The 18,454-nt window shown below is 33.9% G+C and overlaps 1 protein-coding gene across 24 annotated transcripts in view; it reads left to right on the plus strand.

The window, feature by feature from the left end:
* Nucleotides 1–18,454, plus strand: part of LOC122224032 (coiled-coil domain-containing protein 7-like) — a 233,006-nt gene that overhangs the window by 112,517 nt on the left and 102,035 nt on the right. For 19 of the 24 annotated variants that reach the window (XR_006204633.1, XR_006204632.1, XM_042945283.1 and 16 more), the window contains 5 exons: nt 3,514–3,541; nt 4,192–4,302; nt 5,405–5,515; nt 8,375–8,494; nt 9,475–9,504. Coding sequence is in view for 22 of the 24 variants with exons in the window: in XM_042945283.1 (XP_042801217.1) it covers nt 3,514–3,541; nt 4,192–4,302; nt 5,405–5,515; nt 8,375–8,494; nt 9,475–9,504 (400 nt within the window). In the remaining 2 variants the exon portion in view is untranslated. The remainder of the gene's footprint in view (nt 1–3,513; nt 3,542–4,191; nt 4,303–5,404; nt 5,516–8,374; nt 8,495–9,474; nt 9,505–18,454) is intronic. The other 5 variants (XM_042945278.1, XM_042945287.1, XM_042945294.1 and 2 more) reach the window with 2 other exon arrangements.

Genomic DNA, 18,454 nt, shown 5'->3' on the forward strand with positions numbered 1-18,454 from the left:
TTTTTTTAAGTTTATTTATTTGAGAGAGACAGAGGTAACATAAATTGGGGAAAGGCAGGAGAGAGAGGGAGACAGAGAGAATCCCTGATGTTGGGCTCAGACTCACAAAACTAAGATCCTGACCTGAGCTGAAACTGAGTCAGACACTTAACTGACTGAGCCACCCAGGCACCCCTAGTTTTTTTGTTTTTATCATGCTGTTCAAAACTCTTGTAGTTTCCTACCTATTACCCAATTCCAAAGACATTTCAACATTTTTTTGTACTTGTTACAGCAGTAGCCCACTTCCTGATCCAAAAATCTGTGTTAGTTTCCTTAAACTGGCATAACAAAATACCATAAACTGAGTGGCTTAAAGAACAAAAAACTATTGTCATACAGTCAGCAAGTAAAAATCCAGAATCAGATGTTGGTCATGATGTTTTCTTCTGAGACCTTGAATGAAAATCTGTTTCATGGCTCTTTCCTACCTTCTGGTGGTTTTCTGGCAATATTTGACATTTCTTCTCTTATAGATGCATCACCCTGATCTGTGCCTTCATCTTCATATGGTGTTCTCCCTATATATGTGTCTGACTCTGTGCTCAAGTTTCTTGTTTTTATAAAGATACCATTTATATCAGATTAAGGCCTAGTATAATGACCTCATTTTAACTGGATTACCTTTTTAAATACCCTATTTCCAAATAAGGTCACATTCTGAAGTAATTGGGGATAGGAATTCTATACTTTTTGGCAGGAGTGGGCACAGTTTTACCCCATAACCCCTTCATTGTAGTGTGAAGGATTGTGGAGATCACAGCTAATTATGCACCAATATCCAGAAGGCCTAATAAATTGAGTTCTGAACTTGGTACAGGACCATTATTTTCCACTAGGGACTCTGGGACCTTGGCCCAACCCCTAGTCTTGCATATTTTTGAAAGCTGAGACATCTGTTTAAAGTTGACAAGGCTCCATAATTCAGCCCTAGATTCTCTGGAAGGCACAGAAAGAATAGCACATGTCATAAGAGGATCATCCTGAAGACTCTAATTGAGCAGCCTGCTGGAGCCACAGGCCACCCACTACTTGACCATGAGTCCCTTGGTAACAAAGCTTATCAGTCTTCTCTTTAGGAACCTACTGTTGAGTAACCAGATCTAGAGACTTCTTTGGGATACCCTACCCTAAATGGTCTAGGGGAGGACACAGGCTTACCATTTTTACATCACTTTTTCTTCTGGTCAGTCTTTGCTATCTGGGCAGGAGCCATGTTTTACAAACTCAATAATTGTCAGTGAAGATCTGGATTATGTCTCAAACTGATCAACATGACCTTTAAGGAGGTTTAATTGAGTTCAATAACCCATAAGAACTGGATGAACAAACCTCATTTGTACATCTAAGAGACCAGTAGGGTGGCTCACAGGAAACTATATCCATGGAAGGATGATTCATCCATGTTGTTCAGTGCCAAAGACCTCGTCATGTGTGGGCCAAATCTCTCAGAGTCAATATACTATCCAGCTGAGAATGTAGATGGTGTTGAGTGCTTGCATTCTTCCAACCCAGTGCCATCCTCCTGTTTTTCCTTAGGCAAAGTGGCTGCTGTTATTGTACTCTGGAAGTGGGGGTCTTTAACGTCATACCCTCGAGGTGCCACTCTCACTAAGTTTAACAAGATTACCCCCTTCATTAAGGAGGCAAACTATCCAAGTCTCTAAGAGCATCAGATTACTAAACAAAGTGATCCCAAAGAGATCTTTGTTCTTTTTTTATTTCAGGTATGAATCTTAACAAAAATTTGCTGTGTTATAGGCTGTCTTTTGGTGCCAGAACCATATTTACACCTAACAATGGTAACTGGGTACAACTCAGCATTCAGAGTCTCTGATGAGTTTTCTTGTCATCACTGAAGGACTATATCAGTAGTTAGGGAATTACTTCTCTAGCTTTCCTAGAGTCTCTCTTTTGGATCTGTATTTTGGACCACCATATGAGTTTGACCAAGGAATTAGAGGCTAAAGGGAAGCACCAGTGATCCCCCTAATACCTGAAAAAGTTATGTAACCAGTTGCTACCACTACCCAAAACACCCCCAGGATCCACTAGTATTTTCTGAGTTCTATTGGCATGGCTAATGAAGTACCCATGGAACTCTCAGACTCTTGAAAATGACCCACTAACATCACTGGAGAGTGTCTGATGGATTTCTCTAATACCTCTCAAAAGTGCCCTATGGGAAGTTGAGGGTGTTTGCCTTCTATATAGAAAGTCAGTGTACTCTATTAACCATTCTGTTCTGTTCACCAATTTGTCAGAGAAAGCACTGACAGTTGTTGAGTTGGTCAATTAATAAGCCAAACTGAAAGTAATTTAATTACTTTATCTAATTACTATGATATTTTATAAGCAAGAGTCAAAACAGGAAAGGGCCAACTTTAACAATGTTCCATTTTTCCCTATTAAAGGAACCAGGGGAGTGTTAGATGTTCATCACAAATGCAGAGGGGAGATTGTCTCTCACTGCTGAAGGATCCTCAAACAAAAGGCTCTTGCCATTTTATGGCGCCAGGATATGGAGGGACTTGGGGAGGGCTAGGAGTGGGAAAGTACTGAAAACTAAGTCAGAAAGGAGAAAGTTGTCCTCAAGGCTTCCCCAGGAAGGTAGCCTAAGCAGAGTCACCTGAACAGTGCAGTGCCTCATTTGAAGTCTATGAATGGAACAGCTGGTCTAGGGAATGCTGACCTGGAGAGGCCTGAATACATGATTGTACTTCCTTGTAAAGATCAGCACACCAGCTGTGTTTTAGGCCTAGTGTGGAGTAGGAAGTTTTTTCATATGATAACTGCCAGTTAAAAACTTCGTAATTTTCTATGGGTTGAACCTGAAAGATTACACATAGGATTTTAACTTGGATCTGTACTCCATAGTTTATACACTTATACTAATATATATTGAGATACACGCACACACACACACACACATATTCATGCATACATGTGCATGTGAATATATACATGCATATTGTGCATATACATGTTTTAGAAATCATGAGGACTCCTGGACACCTTCAATTCTAATCTCTCATGTCTCATTCTTGCCTTCCTCCATTTCATATGTGTATATTCTTTCTTCCAGTGTTAATCTTGAATCTTTATTGGAGCTAAGAGCCTAAGCATGTAGTTGCTCAATCCTATAATGCTTCAACTTCATTAAGGAACTGCTCAGCACATACCACTACAAAAATAAGTCTATTCAAATGATTTAGTGATTTTTCTTGCAATCTGCCCCCTATATTCTTGCCTAAGATTGAGGGTATTTTTCAAACACTGTATTGATGACTTATTTGGATTAGTATTGTTATTTTTATCCCTTCACTAGAGTCATTTCACTTGCATTCAGTGTTAGTTTCCTCTTCTTATTCTTGTTAATTTAATTTTATTTTTGGAATGTATAGAGAGCATTAATCTGCTTCAAAAAGCAAATATTATGCAAAAGATATATGTCCTTCTCTTTGCATTCCTTAGACTTCTCTCCCATCCCATCTTCTTATAGGTAAGTAACTATTATTTTCATGTTTATTTTTCCTCTATTTTGTGAATTTAATATCTATTTCTCTATTTGTTTCTGATTACTTCTTTCTGACCCAAAAGTTAGCATACTAGATACACTTTTTTAAAGAGTTTTTCCACTTAAACATTAGCTCTTTTTGTCAGTTTATAGAAATATTTATTAATTTTATGCAAATACATAAAGCAGTTTATACCATGTAATATGCCATAGATTATACTATACCATAATTTATAACATAACCTTAGTTTATTCAACCAATATCCTATTCTTTAACATTTAGATGATTTTAAATATTTTGCAATTGCAGACAATATTGTAATGAATAGACCTTGTACATATGCATTTTTGTTGGTTGGTTTATTGTTATCAATTAACCTAGTATATAAATAACCCAAAAGTGGAGACTGTTATGAAATGTATTTGTTGCCTCAGAATATTTAGGACATAATGAGACAGCCTCAGTAGTATCAATTAAAACTTTTCTTATCATTTCCATGTCAGATCAACCATTAGGACAATTTATTTATAGCTATAAAAAGAAAATGCTATTGTACACTTGTTATAAATTTAAATCTGAAGTTTTCATAGATCTGCTTTTCCATTTAGTGAACTAAATGCATCTCTTTATTTAGCTCATTTTGGAGTACCAGATGAAAATTTAATGCTTATGAATGAAGATTCAGTGTCACAACCCCAAATGCAAGTAGAGAAACAAATAACTTACAGAAAGAAAAGGTGCCATAGTAAGTATAATAATTATGGATAAGTTTAAATTATTTTAAATCCATCAGAAGATTTTTTTCTTTGGTTCATGAAGACACTTTTGAGCATATGTTTTATAGAAACTTTACACTCTAACCTAAATTGTGAATATGCAAAGATAACTAGAAAACAAAAGTAAAAGCATTAATACCCTCAGGCTGGAATTTCAAATCATAAGACTATTTCACAGTCATAGGACACACATTAAGTATCCACCAAGGCCCAATAACTCTCCAGTAATACCTCAAAGTATCTTTTAGCTGAATCTGTGAGATTACAGTTCTTGGGAGATTTTGACAATTGGGCACTTCTGACCTGTAGTAGTGTCATTCTGACATAAGGTCCAATTGAGAAACATGAGAGGTTTAATTGGGCCACACTGTCGTCATTTGTTACTGAGAGAGAGCTGCTAGCTATGAAGTTGGTTAATTCAGACAATAAACTAATTTGAAAGTCACAATTAAGCCTTTATTCACTTCTGATAATATAAACAAGAGTCTAAATATAAAAGGGCACCAGCCCACCAGTATTTCAACCAGTGTTTCATAAAATGACATCAGACAAGCATCAAATGTATCAGTGCAGATGGGTGAAGAATGTCTTACATATACATATATACATACATACATACATATGTACAATTATCTACCATTATAGAAGTATTCATATTATACCAGTTCTGTAGTTGAGATATATGTATCAGTTTATTTGGCCAGTCTCCATGCTTTAACATTTAAATGGTTTTAAGTACTTTGGAATTACAAAAAAGGCTGTAATGAATACTCTTGTGCATAATGGTTTTCATTGCTTGGTCTATTATTGTGTATTAGCCTAAGTATAAATCACCCATGATACCTGAGGACCAACATAAAATGTATTTGTTACTTAGGTTTATTTATGAAATAATGAGACAGTTTTGAAATCAGCCATTTTCATAACAGTTCTAGCATTATAATAATTCACTTATGACCTTATACAAATGAAGGAAAATGCTACTGTGCATTTGTTATAAATTTGAAATCTAGGGATTTCACAATAGATCTGTTTTTCCAGTTCGTAGACTAAATCTATCTCTTTCTATAGCTTATTTTGGCATACCCGATGAAAATCTTATGTTTGCGAGTCAAGATTCAGCATCAAAATCCCAAGTGCAAGTAAAGAAAAAAATAACTTCCAGAAAGGAAAGACGTAAAAGTAAGTATAGTAATTATAGGAAACTTTAAATTATTTTAAATTAACCTCATCAGATTTCATTTGGTTCATGAATATGTTTTTTGGGCATATATTTTACAGAAACCTTACACTCAGATCTAAAGTGTGAATATCCTGGGGCACCTGGGTGGCTCAGTCAGCTGAGTGTCTGACTTCAGCTCTGGTCAGATCTCATGGTTCCTGGGTTCAAGCTCTGCATCGGGCTCTGTGCTGACAGCTCAGAGCCTGGAACCTGCTTCAGATTCTCTGTCTCCCTCTCTCTCTGCCCCTCGCCTGTCCATGCTTACACACTCTCTCTCTTTCTCTTTCTCTCAAAAAATAAGTAAATATTAAAAAATAGATAAGGCATGTATATCCTAAGATAGAGACAAAAGCAAAATTAATAATACTGTTTGGTTGGTATTTGCAAGGTCAGTAATTATTAAGTAAATGGCTTCCACGCACACTAATGAAAATTATTCACATGATTTTTTTCTTCCATGGGAAGAAAATTTGGTGATTTTTTGGCATATCCAGACATTTCAAACATTTATGTTTTTTTTTTCCTTAGCATTTCCTCTTGAAAAGCAAAACAATGAAATGATGTCACAGGAAAATCAATTTCCTGAGGACAAAGTTTTATTTTTAAGAAACCAAGTTCAAAGTAAAAAACTTGAAACTACTAGAAATATGAATCTTGATAGTAAGTAATTAAATGTAAATCTTATGAATTATTTTTAATTAAATTCAGGAGAACACTTTTGGATTTATGAATATGTCTTCAACCATATGCTCTTTGGTAATGATTCCCATCACACTTTAGATACTTATTAATAATTTATCTCTTTGTTTTAAAATTACTGAATTAGATGTGTTAAATCTTACTTTGGGATTTATTTTTTCTTGCAGTTGTGGCAGCTTATGATTTATATCTTATAACACTCTATTATTTATGGTATATAAAGTTAAGATTTATAATATCTTTCAAGGACAGAACATTTTGTCTTAATTAGGAAGTTTTTATTTATTTTCCCCCAAAACTACTTTATCTACTATTAATGTAGCTCCATAAACCTCTGGTTGGTATTTGCATCATATATTTTTTTCTATCCTGTTTCTTATATCTTTGTGATTTTGCTGTATCTTTTGCAAGAAACTTATAAGTGTAAATATCTTAAAATTCAGCTCATTCTTTGTCTTTTAAGTAGTTCTCAATCATATATAATCTAGTTATTTCTACTTTTAATTACCCCATTTCTTGGGTAATTTTTCCTACTTTTCTTTCACTTTTTCACTCTCTGTATTTTTTTATCCTTATATGTTTTTCCTTAGCCATATCTGATTAAAAATTTTTAGACTTTATTCTAAAATGTGAATACTCTAAAAAAACTAAAGAATCATTTTAAATATGTAAGTATATATAATAATGTTTATAATAATATTTCTAAATTAAATATATTTAATGCTTCTGTAAAAGTAGCAAGACTGCTTACATACACACAAGTGAAAGTATATTCACATGATATTTATATTTCAACTAGACAGGATTTGCTTATATCATTAAAAAATGACATAACATATTGTTGGATAAATAACATATATTGTAAATCCAAAAGTTCTACCACAGATCCAGTTCTCTATTTAGTGCTTTTATGACTTTCTTCTTGAGGCCCAGAAAATGGATGAGATATCAGATGAAAATATTTTGCCTGACACTTAAAACTGTTAGAAAGAAAAGACTCAGTAGTGAATATGATAATTATGATTATTAAATTATTTAAAATTTCAATTGATTTGAACAGAATTTTGTTTATGAATGTATATTCTGCTACAAGCTTACATACATCTATTAAGTCAGATTTTTATTGTGTTATTTAAATTTCCTATTTCTTGATTTTCTTGAATTTTGTTTGTCCTACCAATTATGGAGAGATGCATATTGAATTTTCGCATTATGATTGTGGACTTATCTATTTATTCCTGCAGTACTATTTTCATTATATTGCCAATTTTCCTTATACTGTCTGTTGTTAGGTGCATAGAAATACAAATGTTAGATAATTTCTTATGAATTCAATGATTTCTTTTTCTGAAAGGTGCCATTTTATTCTGTCTCCATTAAGGTCTTTTGACCACAATCCTATTTTGTCTGACAGTGACATAACTATTCCATATTTATTTTGGTTACATTTACATGACATATCTTTTTTCACCTACTTAGTTTCCAATTTTCTGTATTATTATTATTTAGTAGTGTCACTTATAAATAACCTATAATTAAATTATTTATAAATCTAGTATGACTGTCTTTGTCTATCCCTATAACATATAATCCATTTATAATTATGGTACTTATTGATACATTTGGATTTAATTATTTCTATTTTGGAGTGCTCTGTATTCTTCCTACCTGACCTAGCTTTCTTTCTATTTCATTTCCTTATTTTGGAATTATTACTTTCTAATCAGTCTAACTTTTACATCAATCCTATACGTTTTAAAATTTTTAAGTATTTAAAAAATGTAAATGCCCTTAGTACAATAAAGTCTAATTACAACTTTCTAAATGTGTGTATAAAGTAACAAAAGTACCTCCACATACTTTCAGGAAAGCACTGTGATGATTTTCATATTTAATTTTATAGTCTGTTTTGAAAATTCACCAGAATTTTGTTTTGTTTTGTTTTGTTTTGTTTTGTTTTGTTTTGTGTGTGTGGGGGGGAAGTGTTTGATCATTTGTTTAAAGTGTGTTCATTTGCTTAAATTTTATAAAACTGGAAAGAAACTGTAAGTGGTTCTTTATTAAAAATAAAGAGAGTTAACTTTTACTTTTTATTGAGTTAAAAGTCTCTATTTTTATAGCTGAGAAAATGGATGAAAAAGCAGGTAAAAATCTTTCACCTGAAGATAATGAAGTTTTAATCTCAAAAGGCTCATCTCAAATTAAGACACTTGGAGCTACCAGAAAAGTGGGACTTACTAGTAAGTATAATTATTAAAAATATTATTTAAAATAAAAAAATTATTAAAATTTTCTTTCTTCAGTTCATGAATATATATATTCAATCATAAATGCATGCTATATACTGTATCATATATACATATATATGCTACATCTGTAATGTGTGTGCATGTATGTTATCCATTTGGTCAAGTTGATTAATTATGTTGTTGGTGCTTTCTTAATTTCATTGAGATTCTATGCTTATTATTTGTGAGGAAAGTATATTAAATTCAACTACTGTGATTGTTTATTTCTCTATTACTCTTTGTAGTTCTGCCAATTTTTGTTTTATTTTTCTAAGGCTTTTTTACTGTATATAATAAATATAAATTATATGCAGATATATACATATGTATGTAATAAATACACAAATTTTAAAATGTTATATATTCTTAGTGAACTGAAATTTCTGTCTTAATGATGGACATTTTGTAATAACTTTTTTGTGTGCTTTTAGTCCATTTTATCTAATATTTACATAGTATCTTAATGTAATTATTTGCATAGAATAATTTTTTCATCATTTTACTTTCAATCTTTTCATATTGCTATGAATTAGTTGTGTAACTTTAAAACAAAAGGCATTGTGGTTGGTTATTTTTTAATCCAATGTAACAGTCTTTGTGTTTTAAATGGAACATTTAATAAGATTTACATTTAATGGAAGTATTGATATGTTGGGGGTAAATGATTTGTATTTTGTCTTTCTTATCTGATGTGTTTTTGATATTCTTTTAAATTTGTTTTGAATGTATTCTTTACCATTTCTTTATTCCCTCACCGATTATCTGTTACAAAAATATTGAATTTAATCCTAAATTGTGAATACCTTATAAAACTATTCTCTTGAAAAGTACTCCCATTATTTCTGTATTTCACATAGTCACTCTGTAAATCACTATCCCAACAATGAGTAGACATCACTATTTCAACAATATGGTATTTGATTATGTTTCAGAACATGAAAGGAAATATTCCTCGATAATTGGTATGTATTTGAATTACAAATTAATGAATACAATTGTCTTCTTAATGGGTTAAAAGCATTCTTCTTATAGCTCAGAAAGTAGATATGTTAGATGAAAATCTTTTACTCAAGCATAAAGTTACATTGTCAATAAGCCAGTCTCAAAGTAAGAAATTTATACCTGTGAAAATGAAAACACTAAGTAGTAAGTATGACAATTTTCAATATCACTGATTTATTTTTAATTAAAGAAAGCAGCAAAACTTTGTCCTTATAATCAATCATGTATTTTGTATGCATCTGTTAGCTCAAATGTATTTATTGGGTTGTTCAGTTCTTCTTTAATTGAAGTTCTGTCTATTCTATATTACTAAGAAATGTTATGTTAAATTCTCCCACTGTGGTTACAGACTTCTCTGTGCTTCCTGGTAGTTTTGCCGGTTTGTTTTATGTATTTGGAAACTCGGTTATTAAATGTGTGCAAATTTGTACTTGTTATTTATATCTGATAAACTGAGCCTTTGTCTCTTTAAAAGTATAATCTTTCTTTCTAGGAATATTTTTGTGCCTTAATGTTTATTTTGTCTTTTGGTAATATAGCTGTATGCCTTCTTGTGATAAGTATTTACAGTTTTTTCTTAAGATTTTAGACAGAAGTTAATGGTGCCTAAAGCATCTTAGTATTTTCTTATAATGATCCTAACCCACAAGAAAAACCCAACAATATCTTCATTAATTGGTTGTGTCAAACCAAATTAGGACCTGTTGGGATCTACATAACTTTTGTGGGAACATAAATTATCAGTAAACTTGGGCAAATACCTAGAAGTGTGATTGCTGGCTCATATGGCAAGACTGTATTTAACTTTACAAGAAACTGCCAAACCATCTGCAAAGTGCCTCTAGTGTTTTGCATTCCAACCAGCAGTGAATTGGAGTTCCCATTGATTTACATCCCTGGCATCATTTGTGGTTTTCAGTGTTTTGGATTTTAGCCATTTTAATAGGTGTGTAATAGTATCTCATTGTTTTAATTTATAATTCCCTGATGACACATATGTAGAATTTCTTTTCAGATGCTTATGTGCCATCTATATGATTTATTTGTTAAGGTATCTGTTCAGATCATTTGCCAATATTGTGATTGGGTTATTTGTTTTCTAATTGTTGAGATTTAAAGCATTCCTTAAATACTATGAATAACAGTTCTTTATCAGATATATGTTCTGCAAATATTTTCTTCCGTCTGTGTCTTGTATTATTATTCTCTTAACAGTGCCTTTCAGAGATCAGAAGTTTGTTTTCCTTTTAATTTAACTTATCATTTTTATTTTATTCATTGATTGTGCTTTTGGTATTGTATATAAAAAGGCATCACCAGTTTGCATTACAAAAACAGTGTAAGAGGGTTCCTCTTTCTCTGCACCCTTGCCAACACCTATTGTTTCCTGTGTTGATAATTTTAGCCATTTTTACTGGTATGAGGTGATATCTCATTGTAGTTTTGTGTCTCCCTGATGATCAGTGCTGTTGAGCACCTTTTCATGTATCTGTTGGCCATCTGAATGTTATCTTTGGAAAAATGTCCATGTCTATTCATGTCTTCTGCCCAATTTTTAATCAGATTATATGTTTTTAGGGTGCTGAGTTTGATAAATTCTTTACAGATTTTGGATACTAACCCTTTATCAGATATGTCATTTGCAAATATCTTCTCCCATTTGGTAGGTTGCCTTTTAGTTTTATTGATTGTTACTTTCACCGTAGAGAAATTTTTTATTTTGAAGAAGTCCCAAAGTTTATTTTTGCTTTTGTTTCCCTTGTCTCAGGACACATATCTAGTAAAAAGTTGCTATGGCCAATGTCAAGGATATTAGTGCCTGTGTTCCTCCTGGATTTTTATAGTGTCATGTTTCACATTTAGGTCTTTCATCCATTTTGAATTTATTTTTGTGTATGGTGTAAGAAAGTGGTCCAGTTTCATTATCCTGTATGTTGCTGTCCAGTTTTCCCAGCACCATTTGTTGAAGAGACTCTTTTTTCCATTGGATATTCTTTCTTGCTTATCAAAGATTAATTCCCCATAGAGTTGTGGGTTCATTTCTAGATTTTCTATTCTGTTCCATTGATCTATGTGTCTGTTTCTGTGCTGTACCATACTGTCTTAGTCACTACAGCTTTGTAATATAACTTGAAGCCTAGAATTGTTATGCCTCCAGCTTTGCTTGTCTGTAGTATAGACATTTGAACAATATTTGTTATTCCAAAAACCAATATTTGTTGTTTCAATCCATGAACATGCAAAGTTTTTCAATTTCTTTGTGTCATCTTCAATTTCTTTCATCAGTGTTCTATAGTTTTCAGAGTACAGGTCTATCACCTCTTTGATTATGTTTATTCCTAGATAATCTTATGTTTTGGTGCAATTGAAAATGGGATTCATTAATTAATTTCTCTTTCTGGTTCTTCAATGTTGGTGTATAGAAATTCAACAGATTTCTGTATATTGATTTGTATCTTATGATTTTAATGATTCATGTATTAGTTCTAAGTTTTTTAGTGGAGTCTTTCAGATTTTTTACATAAAGTATCATGTCATCAGCAAATAGGGAAATTCTTCTTCCTTGCTGTTTTGGATACATTTTATTTCTTTTTGTTGTCAGATTGCTGCGGCTAGCATTTCCAGTACCATGTTGAATAACAGTGGTAAGAGTGGACATCCCAGTCTTGTTCCTGATCTTAGGAGAAAAGCTCTCCGTTTTTCCCCATTGAGGATGATGTTAGCTGTGGGTCTTTTATATATGGCCTTTTTTATATTGAGATAGGTTCCCTCCAACCCTACTTTGTTGAGGGTTTTTAACATGAATGGATGTTGTAGTTTGTCAGATGATTTTTCTGCATCTATTGAAAGGATCATATGGTTCTTATCCTTTCTTTTGTTAATGTGGTGTATCACACTGATTGATTTGTAAACATTGAACCATGCTTGCAGCCCAGGAATAAATCCCATTTAATCATGGTGAATGATTCTGTTAATGTACTGTTGGATTTGGTTTGCTAGTATTTTATTAAGAATTTTTGCATCCATGTTCATCAGAGTTATTGGCCTCTGCTCTTTTTTTAAAATGTTTATTTATTTTTGAGAGAGAGACAGAGACAGAGACAGAGTGTGAGTGGGGGAGGGGCAGAGAGGGAGACACAGAATCTGAAGCAGGCTCCAGGCTCTGAGCTGTTAGCACAAAGCCTGAAGCGGGGCTCAGACTCACAACTGTGAGATCTGACCTGAGCCGAAGTCAGACACTCAACTGACTGAGCCATACAGGCACACCAGGCCTGTACTGTTTTTTAGCGGAATCTTTATCTGGTTTTGGTATTAGGGTAATTCTGGCCTCATATATCAGTTTGGAAGTTTTTCTTCCTCTTCTATTGTTTTGGAATAATTTGAAAAGAATAGGTATTGACTCTTCTTTATTTTTTGTTTTAATTTAAATTCAAGTTAGTTAACATACAGTGTAGTCTTGACTTCAGGGTAGAACCCAGTGATTCATCTCTTACTTATGACACCCAGTGCTCATCCTGAAAAATGCCCTCCTTAATGCCCTTCACCCATTTAACACATCCCCCCAACCCTCCACCAACCTTCAGTTTGTTCTCTATATTTAACTCTCTTATGATTTGCCTCCCATTCTGTTTTTATTTTATATTTCCTTCCCTTCCCCTATGTTCATTTGTTGAGTTTCTCAAATTACACATATGATTTAAGTCATATGATACCTGTCTTTCTTTGATTTATTTTGCTTAGTATAATACCCTCCAGTTCCATCCACACTGTTGCAAATGGTAAGATTTCATTCTTTTTCATCACTGTATGTATGTATGTATGTATGTATGTACATGTATATGTATGTATATGTATGTATATATATGTATACATATATACATACACATACATATACATACATATATATATGTATACATGTGTGTATATATATGTGTGTGTGTGTGTGTATATATATATATATATGTGTGTGTGTGTATATATATATGTGTATATTACCCACATCTTCTTTCTCCATTGATCGGTTGATGGACATTTAGGCTCTTTCCATAATTTGCCTATTGTTGATAGTCAAGCATTTTTGTATCCTTTGTAATTCCTTGTAGTGCAATTGCTGGGTTGTAGGGTAGTTCTGTTTTTAATGTTTGAGGAACCTCCATACTGTTTTCTAGAGTGGCAGCACCAGTTTGCATCCCCACCAACAGTGCAAAAGTGTTTCCCTTTCTCCTCATCCTCACCAACGCTTGTTGTTTCCTAGGTTGTTAATTTTAGCCATTATGACAGGTGTTAGGTAGTATTTCTTTGTGGTTTTGATTTGTATTTCTCTGATTATGAGAGCTGTTGAGCATCTTTTCATGTGTGTGTTAGCCATCTGGATGTTTTCTTTGGAAAAGTTTCTATTCATGTCTTCTGTCATTTCTTCAGTTAAGTTCTTTATAGATTTGGGATAATGAAAACACAACAATGCAAACCCTTTGGGATGCAGCAAAGGCAGCCGCAGCCCTAAGAGGAAAATACATTGCAATTCAGGCCTATCTCAAGAAGCAAGAAAGTTCCCAAATATACAACCTAACCTTATACCTAAAGGAGCTAGAAAAAAAGCAGAAAAAAAGGCCAAAGCCAGCAGAAGAAAAGAAATAATAAAGATTAGAACAGAAATAAACTACATAGAATATTAAAAAAAAAAACACAGAACATATCAATGAAGCTAAGAGCTGGTTTTTGGAAAGAATAAATAAAATTGATAAATCCCTAGCCGGACTTCTCAAAAAGAAAAGAGAGCAGACTCAAATAGATACAATCATGAATGAAAGAGGAGAGATCACAGCCAACACCACAGAAATACAAACGATTATCAGAGAATAGTATGAAAAATTATATGCCAACAAACTGGACAATATGGAAGAAATGGAAAAATTCCAAGACACACACAACCAAACCTCAAATAGAAAGAAAAAGAAAATTTGAACAGGCCCATAACCAGCAAAGAAATTGAATCAATTATCAAAAATGTCCCAACAAGTAAGAGTCATGGGCCAGATGACTTCCCAGGGGAATTCTACCAGACATTTAAAGCAGAGTTGGGGCTCCTGGGTGACTCAGTTGGTTAAGTGTCTGACTTTAGCTCAGGTCATGATCTCACAGTCCGTGAGTTCGAGCCCTGTGTTGGGCTCTGTGCTGACAGCTCAGAGCCTGGAGCCTGCTTCAGATTCTGTGTCTCCCTCTCTCTCTGTCCCTCTGTTGCTCATGCTCTGTCTCTCTCTGTCTCAAAAATAAATAAAAACATTAAAAAAAATTAAAGCAGAGTTAATACCTATTCTTCTCAAATTGTTCCAAAAAATAGAAACAGAAGGGAAGCTTCCAAACTCATATGAAGCTAGCATTACCTCAATTCCAAAAGTAGACAAAGACCCCACTATAAGAAGAATTACAGGCTAATATTCCTGATGAACCTGGATGCTAAAATTCTCAACAAGGTACTAGCAAATAGAATTCAACGGTGCATTAAAAAAAGTATTCACCATGATCAAGTGGGATTCATTCCTGGGCTGCAGGGCTGGTTCAATATTCACAAATCAATCAGTATGATACACCACATTAATAAAAGAAAGAATAAGAACCATACAATCCTAACTCTGGTTTAAATATTTGACAGAATTTGCCTGTAGAGTCATATGGCCTTGGACCTTTGTTTTTTGGGAGCTTTCTGGTAATTTGTTAGTGATTCAATTCCTTTGCTGACTATAGGCATGTTCACATTTTCTATTTTTTCCTGTTTCAGTTTGATAGTTTATATGTTTCTAGGAATTTATCCATTTCTCTAGGTTATCCAATATGTTGGCATATAGCTTTTTTTTAAAGTTTATTTATTTATTTTGAGTGAGAGAGTGTGTGTGCAAGCAGAGGCGGGGCAAAGAGAGAAAATCCAAAGCAAGCTCTACACTCAGTGAGGAGCCTGTTGCAGGGCTCAATCCCATGACTGTGAGATCATAACCTGAGCTGAAATCAAGTCAATCACTTAACCAACTAAGCCACCCAGGCTACCCAGCATATGGGTTTTTTTTTTTTATAATGTCTTTTATGGTTTTTTGTATATCTGTGCTGTTGGTTGTTATTTCTCTTCTCTCATTTGTGTTTTTATTTGGGTTCTTTCTGGTTTTTTTTGATAAGTCTGGCTAGAGATTTATCAATATTTTTATTTTTTTCACAGAACAAGCTCCTGCTTTCATTGATCTGTTCTACTTTTTGTTTGTTTGTTTCCACATCAGTTATTTCTGCTCTAATCTTTATTATTTCCTTCCTTCTGTTGGCTTTAGGTTTCATTTGTTGTTTATTTTCTAGCTCCTTTAGGTATAAGGTTATGTTGTTTAGTTGAGATTTTTCTTGTTTCTTAAGATTGGCCTGTATTGCTGTATACTTCCCTCTTAGAACCACTTTTACTGCAACCCAAAGATTTTGAAAACTTGTGCCCTCATTTTCATTTTTTCCCATGTATTTTTAAAATTTCTTTGATTTCCTGGTTGACCCATTCTTTTTTAGTAATATGTTGTTTAACCTCCATGTATTGGTGCTCTTTCCAAATTTTTTCTTGTTGATGACCTCTAGTTACATAGTGTTGTGGTCAGAAAAGGTGCATGGTATGATTTCAATTTTTTTATTTGTTGAGGCCTGATTTGTGACCTAAATATATCTATTCTGTAGAATTTCCCATGTGCAATTGTTTCCTAGTTAATCTGCTTAGATGATCTGTCCATTGTTGTAACTGGGATGTTAAAGTCCCCTAATATTATTGTATTATTATTGATGTGTTTCTTTAGGTTTTTTTATTAATTGATTTTTATATTTGGCTTCCTCCAACTTGGGGTCATAAATACTTACAATTATTAGATCTTCTTGTTGGAGAGACCCCTTTTTCATGATATAGTGCCTTTCTTCCTCTCTTATTACAGTCTTTGATTTAAAATCTAGTTTGTCTCAAATAAGTATGGCTACTCTAGCTTTATTTTGATGTCCATTAGCATGATAAATCATTCTCCATACCCTCACTTTAAATCTGGAGGTGTCCTTGGTTCTAAAATGAGTCTCTTGTAAGCAGCATATCAATGGATCTTGTTTTTTATCCATTCTGATACACTCTGTCTTTTGATTGGAGCATTTAGTCCATTTACATTCAGAATAATTATTGATAGAAATGAATTTTGTGCCATTTAATTACCTGTAAAGTCACTGTTCCTGTAGATTATCTCTGTTCCCTTCTAGTCTTTGTTACTTTCTTTCCCACTCAAAGTGTACCCTTTAATATTTCTTGTAGACCTAGCCTAGTGTTCACAAACTCCTTTAGTTTTTGCTTGTCTTGGAAACTCTTTATTTCTGTTTCTATTCTGAATGACAACCTTGATGGATAAAGTATTTTGGCTGCATGTTTTTCCCATTTAGGACATTGAATATATCATACCACTCCCTTCTAGTCTGCAAAGTTTCTGTTGACAGGTCTGTTAACCTTACATGTCTGTTCTTGTAGGTTAAGGACCTTTTGTCCCTAGCAGCTTTCAGAATTTTCTCTTTATCTTTGTGTTTTTGTTTGTTTGTTTGTTTGTTTGTTTGTTTTTTGCAATTTCACTATGTTATGCCTTGGTGTTGCCCTGTTTTTTGTTTGTTTGTTTGTTTTGTTTTTTTTAGGGGAGTTCTCTGTGCCTCTTGGACTTGAATGCCTATTTCCTTCCCCAGATGAGTGAAGTTCTCAACTAAAATTTGTTCAAATAAACCTTCTGCCCCTTTCTTCCACTCTTCTTCTGGAACTCGTATGATATGTATATTATTGTACTTCATGGGTTCTTGGAGTTCCCTAATTCTCTTGTGATCTGATAGATTTCTTTCCCTCTTCTTTTTGACTTCATTATTTTCCAGAATTTTATCTTCTATATCACCTATTCATTCCTCTGCTTCTTCCATCCTCTTTGTGATTACATCCAGTTGGTTTTGCATCTCATCATTAGCATTTTTTTATCGCAGACTTACTAGTTTTTGTGGGTTTTTTTTGTATGCCGTAAGAATTTCTCTGGAGTCTTCTGCACTTCTTTCAAGCCCTGCTAGTAGTCTAATGCTGTTGTTTTTAATTATTGTTCAAATATATTGCTTACATCTGTTAAATAAATCCCTGGCTGTGATTTCTTCTTGACCTTTCTTTTGGGGGAAAATTCCTCTGTCTTCTTCATTTTGTCTAGGTCAGTCTTTTGAGAGTTATGAAAGCTTATTATGTTTCCTGCTCCTGTGAGTAATGCTATGTTAAGAAAAGGTCATACACTTTCCAGGGACTGGTACTTCAGGAAATGTTTCCAGTGTTCCTCCTTGCTTGTAGTGGGGAGTGTTTGGACCTTTAACTAGGTGTGCTTTGATTGTTTGTTAAAGTAATCCTGATTAAAAAAAAATCCTTATCCAGAGAGAGAGAGAGAGAGAGAAAGAGGGAGAGGAAATGGAACAAAGATATAAAGGAACACACACACACACACACACACACACACACAGAAAAACTATAAGTCTGATTCCAAATTGGGGGGGGGGGGGGGTCAGGGAGCCTGGTCCCTGAACTGAGGCTTTAAAGTACTATATGATCAGTAGACTTGGTACACATGGGGGGCCTGTGCTGGTCTTCTGGGAAAGAGGCCCGCTGTGCTGGCTCATAGTCAGACCTCCCTAGTAAAATTATACTTGCAGGGTACAGGGGGGTGGGATTTGGTGTGAGCAGCTCCATCTTCCACTGGGGGTGCTGTGTTGCTTACTGAAGTCCAACCATACTGGTGGTGGGGGTGGGGTGGAGGTGGGGGTACGGGGGTGGTGGGGGGGTGGGGATGGTGTCACCTTTCTCTCTCCTTCCCAGAGAGGGGAGCTCATGCTTGCCGCTGTTCAGGAAGC

The sequence above is a fragment of the Panthera leo genome, chromosome B4, assembly GCF_018350215.1.
Source record: "Panthera leo isolate Ple1 chromosome B4, P.leo_Ple1_pat1.1, whole genome shotgun sequence".
NCBI lineage: Eukaryota > Metazoa > Chordata > Mammalia > Carnivora > Felidae > Panthera > Panthera leo.